Source organism: Mus caroli, chromosome 11, assembly GCF_900094665.2.
Source record: "Mus caroli chromosome 11, CAROLI_EIJ_v1.1, whole genome shotgun sequence".
Taxonomy (NCBI): Eukaryota; Metazoa; Chordata; class Mammalia; order Rodentia; family Muridae; genus Mus; species Mus caroli.
In genome coordinates, this window is record NC_034580.1 from 110,730,176 (window position 1) to 110,739,431 (window position 9,256).

At 48.3% G+C, this 9,256-nt stretch overlaps 1 protein-coding gene across 2 annotated transcripts in view; it reads left to right on the forward strand.

The window, feature by feature from the left end:
• Positions 1-7,917: 7,917 nt before the first annotated feature.
• LOC110305323 (CMRF35-like molecule 8) overlaps positions 7,918-9,256 on the forward strand; it is a 34,907-nt gene continuing 33,568 nt past the window's right edge. For both annotated transcript variants that reach the window (XM_021177244.2, XM_029483054.1), the window contains exon 1: positions 7,918-8,047. In XM_021177244.2, the coding sequence (XP_021032903.1) occupies positions 7,978-8,047 (70 nt within the window). In that variant the 5' untranslated portion in view covers positions 7,918-7,977. The remainder of the gene's footprint in view (positions 8,048-9,256) is intronic.

Sequence of the window (9,256 nt, forward strand, 5' to 3'; positions counted from 1 at the left end):
AGAGAGAGAGAGAGAGAGAGAGAGAGAGAGAGAGAGAGAGAGAGAGAGAGAGCAGATGGAGGCAGACAGGCAGCAAGGGTTAATGCGAGAAGGACTTGACATCAGAGGAGTCCAGCCAGGCCAGCCCCAGCCAGTCCTTCTCTGGGTTCCACTGAGAAGCAGCCCCTCAAGGCTGGCTGAACTGCCTCCTGACTGGAGAATTAGGAGTCCAGTTCCTTCCTGGAGGATTTTAATGGTTTTGGTACTTAGCTTATCCAGTCCTGTGGGAAGTACAGGACTCACAGATAAGCCTTAGGGGAATGAAGAATGTTAAACATAGAGGGTTGACTTTTCAAAGGGAGGCATGTATAATTTGTTTTCCACCCAGAAGGCTGGGACAGGTGTGGTTAAAAGCCTTGTTACTTTTGAAGAAAGAAGATCATACCAGATCCTCTCCCAGACCCTTATCAAGAGCTTGTCAATCTATAGAGCCTGCCTTTATTGAAGGTATCACATGTAGTCAGTCTATAGAATCCATCTTTATGGAAAATGTCACATGGACTCTTCAGAGAGTTCACTGTAGCCACATCTTGCTTTATAGTACACACAGGACTGAATTAATTATCACCAGGAAAATGTTCACCATATTGTGCTATACTTAAATATGTCCAAAATAAAGTACTCGGGATTAGACTTCTGAAGCTTGAACCAACACTGGCTACTGAGCCATGTTGCGCCAAACTATCTTCTTACTTCCTGTGGATCGTTATTCTGTTGGCCATGGTGGTCTCTCTCTCTCTCTCTCTCTCTCTCTCTCTCTCTCTCTCACTCACACACACACACACACACACACCCCTCTGTGTTTCTTCCCCCTCTGCAGGCAGAGAAGTAACTCTCTGGAGCACTCACTACTGGTCAGAGTGGGAAAGTCCCCAAATGGACAACAAACTCAGAAGTGAGGAGAACAGGATGCAGCCAGTTTGGGGAGAGCTGGGGAATGTGTCTCTTATTGATTTAGCTTTTAAACATTTAGCCACAGGGTTGGAGAAGTAGCTTGGTTGGGAGAGTGCTTTTCCACCATGCACAGAGCTCTAGGACGGATCCCTAGCACCTCATAAAACTGGGCATAGTAGTGCACACCTAACCCAGCACTCGGAGGGCGGAGGCAGGAAGAACAGAAGTTCAAGGTTATTCGTCCTTCCTGACTCCAAGCAGATCAGGGACAAGGGATGGTAAGAGAGAGTTTCCCTTTGTGTGGTGTCTTCCCTCAGGTGAGAAAGGAGGAAATAGCAGTGGTTGCCATAATGCTGAGGCCCTGGGGTATGACAGTCATTTCCTGTGAGGCTTTCTATTTTCCTCCCCTAGGCCTCCACTAGTCAGTCTCTCCACTGTGCTCCTTGGACATCAGCTTAGGTACTCCCTGCTGCTTTCTTCCAGCCAGCCAGTCGCCCATGCCCTGTGTGGCCCATTTCCAGGGAGTCTTGGCAGGGGAATTTGGGTTAATAGAATAGATATGGAATTTTGCAAGTCAGTCACCTGTACCTCTGAGTTTAAGTAGAGATAAACGTAGGTGTATAGCTAGCTTCAAACTTGTGATCCTCCTGTCTCAGCATCCTGAGCTTTAGGCATTTGCTATTACACCCCTTAGTTTCCTTTGTTCTGCTCCCCAAAGACTCATGAAGTAGGCAGAGTGAGTAGAGCTTCTATTTTTGCCCATGAGGCCCCCCTCCTCCCTTACACACACACACACACACACACACACACACACACACACACACACACACAGACACACACAGCTCCGAGCTCCACTCTTCCCTTCCCTTCAAAGACGCCCCATTGTTACAGTTGGGGGATCTCCCCAGGGGCAGGTGGCCCTCTCTGACCTTTCACCTTCTACCCATTCTGTGGAGGGAGTCCTGACAACTATCCATGACTCAGAGGCAATGTGAGGTCAGTGCTGGGAGCAGCCATTCTTTCGGATACTGCTGTCTTTGCGCATCTTAGGTTATGTGTATGTGTGTGAGTGTGCATGTAAGGGAGGTTGATCAGTGGTTGGAGGCTGCCACCACCCTCCATCCATGTGCACAGACCATCTAACTCTGGACCTGTGAGGAACAAAGTGACACTGGTCAAGTGGACAGTCTCGGGGACTTAGCCGGTGACCTCTTACACTGATATCCTGTGCCTTCATGCTATGAGCCACACCAATCCCTGCTTAAGTTGCTTTTGTCCCAAAAAAGAGACAAGTAGCTATACAACCTTATCCATCTGCTGGCCTACGTGTTCCTGTTCTTCCCTGTCATCCCGATACCCGGGGCTAGGAGGGACACATTATGGCCATGATGACCATCTGGTGTACTGTGGCTGGGGGCCAAGGGACACACTGGGCATGAGTTCAAGTTGCCTGGGCTCCTTAAGGATTTGGCAACCAAGGTTAATTCCCCAGAAATGGGCAGGGTGGTGGGTCAAGGAAATGCCCAGAGGTCTACAAGGGGCAGGCCAGCCTGGATGGTTGTAGAGTGGCCTTGGCCGCTGAAGGGAAACCAGAAATTCCCAGTCTTCAGGCTGTCCCCAGTGGAGCCTCGTCTTTACCAGCTTGTCATGTGTAGCCTGGATCTTTGCCCTGTATTGCATGTCCCAAGTCACATACATTTGGATCACAGCAGAAGCACTTGGGTGTTGGGGTATAGAAGGAAGTCTGCTCCTTCTGCTTTTCTTAGATACATGGCCACAGAGCTTTTCTTCCTATCATGGGAATTACAACCACACAGGACTGCTTCCTGTTTCCCAATGCTTGCTTGGGGCCCAGCCCCTGACTTTCACTGGAACAGTCAGAGACTCAAAGCCCTCCCATGAATCCTTGGGTATATGCAAGGGCAGGCTTGTTTATTCCAGAGAGAGATGGGTGGGAGAGCACCCCATCCCAGGTAGAGGGAACACCAACAGACCCCCTCAAAAGAATTCTGTCAAGTCTACCATGGTGAACCAGTGAATTTCTTGTGATTACTTACAGAGGTATGGGTGACTCAAAGATGTAAGACCATGGGGGAAGTTCTCTTGGGTGACTTACAGGCAACTATACCACTGAGGAGTCCCACCCAGACCACAGATAACACAAGAAAAGAAGCCCTGGACAACTGGCAAAACTTAAAACAGACATACCAGGAAAAGACCCAGAAAAGTATTTCCTCTTATATAACCAAGGAGGAAGGATATGGTGAAGGCTGACGATCTTGCCCATCCCTCTGTGAAGGATTCTGGTTGAAGGTCTTGGGCAGGTATGTTACAGTAATGATAATTCAAGATGGCAGCCACACTCAGCCTTGAGAAACAGCAACACAAGAATACCTTTACCCATCTTCTCGGGGGGGGGGGGGCTTCCAATGTACAGGAGTCAGTGGCCCCAATCCATCACCTCCGTACCCTTCAATGGCATCCACCTCTCATCCATTCTGAGAAGAGGCTCTGAGCCAGATGAGAGAACTGACTTCCTAAGGAAGGGCTTAGCCCTATGGTCCTGAGTTCCTCTTCCAACATCTGGTCCAGCGATGGGAGCTTGTAAGGAGTGTTGATTCCTCAGTTTCTCAATGTCCTGTGGTGATTTTCCATCATTTTAAGTCTGCCTTTGTGCCTTTGGGCTCCTTGGCAGGGTTGTTTGATGGGATAGAAGTGCCAGGGATGGGCTGGGACCAACTCCTCTTTGCAGTAGTTCAAGGTTTCTCTCTGTTCCAAGGAAAATAACTTCCTGGGGATGGTTGAAAATGCATGCTCCTCCCCACTGGATCTAACTTCCCTATCGCCTGTTTACTAAAAGCAGAGACACTTCCGCTTGGGAAGAGTCTAGGGCAGTAGGTGACAGTCATGTCCACGTAGTCTCACAATTGATACACAGCTCTTGCCCACAGATGGGCTGCTGTAGCTGACATAAACCACAGTTTCTGTGTGTGCATAGGCGTGCATACCTGTGTTCTTGTGTGAGATCGTCAGAGGATTCCCAGGGTCTTCCTCTGTTGCTCTGCACACTATTCCCTTGAGATAATGACTCTCACTGATCCTGGAACTCACCCTTTTTTTTGCAAGCCCCAGTGGTCCTTCTGGGTTTATATTATCCCTGCCCTCAGCACTGGTGATTGAGATATGTGTTGTGGGAAACAAGACTCCCCCGACCCCGACACTCTGTAGTAAATTAAAATGACTAGTGAAAGTGAAGTGATTTTTGATATTCTATAGAAAGGGATGTCAGCATGGAGAAAAGGCAAAAGGTGGCTGGTGCGCTGATCTGACACAATAGTGGTTCCTTCCTTCCTTCTTCCTCCCCTCCCTTCCTTCCTTCCTTCACCTCTTCTCTCTCTCTCTCTCTCTCTCTCTCTCTCTCTCTCTCTTTCTTTCTCTCTTTCCTTCCTTCCTTCCTTCCTTCCTTCCTTCCTTCCTTCCTTCCTTCTTTCCTTCCTTCCTTCCTTCCTTCCTTCCTTCCTTCCTTCCTTCCTTCCTTCCTTCCTTCCCAGTTGTTTTGAGTCAGGGTTTCTCTGTGTATCCCTCATTCCTGGCTATCCTGGAACTTGCTCTATAGACCAGGCTGGCCTTGAATTCAGAGATCCACCTGCCTCTGCCTCCTAAAGGTGTACACCACCTGCCAGCTAAGACAATGGTTCCTAAAGTCCCCAGTTGTGAGGAATTCCTGCCCACTTTCCCTAGGCTTACAATCGTCACACTCTTGGAGCATAGCCCCCTTCCCAAGCTCCCCACACTTTTGGGTTAGGATGCAAAGCCTTATCTAATGACTATCTGGGGGACATGAGACTGCCTCCTGTTCTAATTCTGGGCTTGTTCCCCTGGCCACTTCCCATCTCTCAGAGCCCTGAGTCAAGCAGGCGCTGTCCACCAGCCAGGAGAAGGAGGAGCCTAGCTTCACCTGCTTACCTGTGGCTCATCGATGAGCTCTGGGCATGCCTCATACTGAGAGTGAACCATCGAGATTTACTTCTTACAGTATTACCATGTCCAGATTTTTACCAGGTTCTGGGGTAAGAATCTCAAACTTAGATGCTCATGCTTTTATAATAAGCATCCATCCACTGGATCATATCCCCAGCACCCCCACCTCCTTCTTGGGTCTACATCTTAATTAATTAATTAACTAATTCATTCATCCATCCATCTATCCATCCATCCATCCATCCATCCATCCATCCATCCATCCATCCATCCATCCATTCACTTTACATTCCAGAATCAGCCCCCCTCCTCCCAGTACACCCTCACACAGAACCTCCCCCATTCCTCCCTCCTCCTTTGAGGAGGAGAAGTCTCCCTCTAGGTATCACCTCCCCTTCTACTTCTCCCTTGAGTCTGGATCTTATGTTGTTTGGGCTAGCCTCAGACTCTCTAGTAGTCAAGGATGACTTTGAACACCTGATCCTCCTGCCTCCATCTCCTAGAGCTGGGACTATGGGTCTGTACCATCACAGCTTACAAGCGAAGGGTTTTGCTCAGTGTCACTCAAAAGCAAGCAAACCAGCCACATGAGAGACTTGCCTCCTTGTTCTCTGTCTAGTCTGGGTGTTCAGGCCCACAGTAGTACCATTTACATCACAGGACATCTAGGGGATAAAAAAACAAACAAACCAACCACATTTCTGTGAATCTTACAGTGAGCAGGCTATGTAAGCCATAAAATATGACTCCTTTCCTAAGTGTTCATGTACAAGATCAATAGTCAAAGTGTCCAAGTTAGCGTCAAGATATCAGCTTGACCCATCCCCAGAGTGTTCATCTGAGGGGGGTCGCAACTGGGGATTGCCCAGATACGGTTGGCAGACGGCCATGTCTGTGAGGAATTATCTTGGTTTTGATTGATGTGGGAGGCCATCCGTTTGTCAATGGTACCATCCCTGGACAGGTGGCCTTGAGCTCTATGAGCTAGCTAGCTGATTGTAAGCCTGGGAACCAGTCAGTATGCAGGGTTTTCCCATGGTTTCTGCTTCAGTTCCTACCCTGACTTCCCTCAGTGATGGACTGTGACCTGGAAGTGTAAGCTAAACAGAACAAACCTGAACAGAACAACAAAATAACCATCCATAAATCCAACTGCACATATGGTACACATACAGACAAGCAGGCACACACATACACACACATACAAATGTTTATTTCTTCTTCTTCTTCTTCTTCTTTCCTTTTTTTTTTTTTTTTTGAGATAGGGTCACATTATGTAGCTCTGGTTATCTGGAAATTCACTAAGTAGAGCAGGCTGGCTTCACAGAAATCCTCCTGCCTCTGCCTCCCAAGTGCTGAAATTAAAGGCATGTACCACCATGTACAGTTTAATGTTTGTTTTTAAAGATTTATTGCTTTTATTTATTTGAGTACACAGTCACTGTCTTCAGACACACCAGAAGAGGGCACCAGATCCCATTAAACATGGTTGTGAGCCACCATTTGGTTGCCGGGAGTTGAACTCAGGACCTCTGGAAGAGCAGTCAGTGCTCCTAACCTCTGAGCCATCTCTCCAGCCCTGTTTGTTTGTTTTTAATTTTAGAAGTACTGTGGTGGCTTGAATGAGAATGATTCCCATAGGCTCATCGTTATGAATACTTGGTCACCAGGGTGTGGCATTCTTTGAAAGGATTAGGAGGTGTGGCCTTATTGAAGAAAATTTTCTCTGGGGGAGTGGGCTTTGAGTCCCAGTCAGTGTCTCTCTTCCTGCTGCCTGCTGATCTGGATGTAGAACTCATAGCTCCTTCTCCAGCACCATGTCTGCCTGCAGGCCACCATGCTTCCTGTCGTGATGACAATGGACTAGACCGGTGACACTGTAAGCCAGTCCCACTTAAATGCTTTTTATAGATAACACTTGCTGTGGTCATGGTGTCTCTTCACAGCAAAGAAACACTGACCAAGTCAAGTATCTAGAACACAAAGTTCCATACTGATCTTTAGTTGACTTATGATGCCATTACTATCAAAGAGTGGTGTGTTTTCTTGTTGTTGAAACAGTCTCTCCAGACTTGTGGGTTCCAGCAATGCTCCTGCCTCAGCCTCCAGAATAGTCGGATAATAGGGGTGTGTCCCTGTACTTGGCCATCAAAGAAATTTCTTCAGGATCCTGAAGCGTTGTCTTCCACCCGTCTAGCAGTGTAACTAGCAGGTGTCTTCGAGGGCACATTTGTAGCAAGAGGAGGAAAGTGTGAGATGCTGAGGAGGATATGGAAGGGAGGGCGACCTCGGGATGTCATCATTGGCATAGGGCTGCCTGCGGCTTTAATAACTACTATTATTATATGATTACTATAGTATAATAGCTAGCTATTGGGTGGCCTGTTTTACAATAAGGTCAGAGTTTCCTGGGCTTTCGTGCCATTCTGTACAAGCTGGAAGGGTTCACAGGACCCTGTGTACATGTTTGGTGTCTCCGTGGACAAGAGAAAGAGAGAGAGCTGCAAGTTGTCTGGGTCCTTGCTCAAGTTCAATGGGGCTACACAAGAAAGAAGGTCACAGCCTGGAGAGCCCCTGGTCAAATGGAAGACACATTTTCCAACACCAGAAACCCTTCAGGAATTTTTGGGGGTCCAGGCCTAGAGCTCCCAGGAAGGCTTCATAGTGGGCACCACCCAGGCAGGGCTAGCAGGCCTGAAAGCTTCGTCTCCACAAGGCTGCCATTCTACCCACAAGGAAATGAGGAGTGACTGAGTGCCAGTCAGAATGAAACCTGGCCCTGCACCCTGAGCCAGACACAAGCAGGGGTCATCAGGCTGTCATGGCAGCCTGGCAGTCATGAGATCAGAGCCTCACGGGGGTTCGTCAGCTCGCCTCGGCTCCTTCCGATTCTTTTAGTTTCTCCGTAGCTCCAGGAACAGAACTGAGAAAAGTCGGAAGCAAAACAGCTAGACACAAAGAAAAGCAGAAGTGGGCGTCTCAGAGACTGGCCGTCCCCCAGCGGGACTGAACCGTGGAGCGTCCAGCCGTGGCCTGCCTGCCGGTGACCCGTGTGTGGGAGAAATGACCCAACTGGCCTCAGCTGTGTGGCTGCCCATGCTGTTGCTGCTACTGCTGCTTTTCTGGCTTCCAGGTGAGGAAATGTCTGCCCGGGAGGGTGGGGTGCTTCGGGGAGATGCAGTGTGGGGCACTGGAATGGGGATCTCTCTGTGCACAACACCAAATGTGGCAGCTGCGTCCTTCATGTAAGGTGGATGACCAAAGAAAGGGCCGTGCTTGGGGGAAAGGGACCGGGATCTCCCTCTGCACACAGCTGTCAGAACAAGAGACAAGTCAACACACGGTGGGGGCTGGTGGCTGTCCAGGAGGGGTGCCCAGAGGATTTTTGGATGGTTTAGAATAGAAAACAGGAGGTCAGGGCAGGCGGTACCAGTATGAGTGGACAGTGGTTGTGTTGAGAGGCCCTGACAGGCACGTGCTGGTGTGGATGTGTGTGAAAAAATTTAGTCTGTCTGTCTTTCTTTCCTTCTCTTCCTTCCTTCCATCTGTCCTTCTTTCTTTCTTTTCTTCTTGGGCTCCCCCTCCTCTTTTTGGTTTTCAAGGCAGGGTTTCTCTGTGTAGCCTTGTTTGTCCTGGAACGTGCTCTGTAGACCAGGCTGACCTGGAACTCAGAGATCCACCTGTCTCTGTCTCCCAAGTGCTGGGATTAAAAGATATGCATCTTCATGCCCTTCTAGTCTCTCTCTCTCTCTCTCTCTCTCTCTCTCTCTCTCTCTCTCTCTTTCTTTTTCTTTTTTTTTAAGTTTTTTTTTCATTTTCTTTTTGGGATAAGTCTCACTGATTAGCCTTGGATCTGACTCTATGGACTAGGGTGGCTATGAACTCACAGAGACTGCCTTTCTCGGCCTCCAAAATGCTGGGATTAAAGGTGGCAACCACCACACCCCACAGACTTCTTTTTTGGTTCTTTACTCTTCGAAAATTTCATGTATGTGAACAATGTAGTTTGACCATATCTGACCTCCCTCTGATTTCCCCAAGTCCGTTCAACACATCTCCCTCCAACTTAGTATTATTTATATATATTTTAAAATAACCATTAAATGATTAGCACTGGCTCTATGCACGTGGGTATGGGGTCATCCACTGGTGCGGAGGCAACCTGCCAATAGCCACACCCCTAAAGGAAAAAATTTCTAATCCCAGTACTCTGGAGGCAAAGGCAGGCAGATCTCTGTAAGTTTAAGACCAGCCTATTCTACATAGTAAGTTTCAGGCCAGGCAGGGTTACATAGAAAAAAATCTTGCCTCAAAATAAATAAATAAAGAGAGAGAGAGAGAG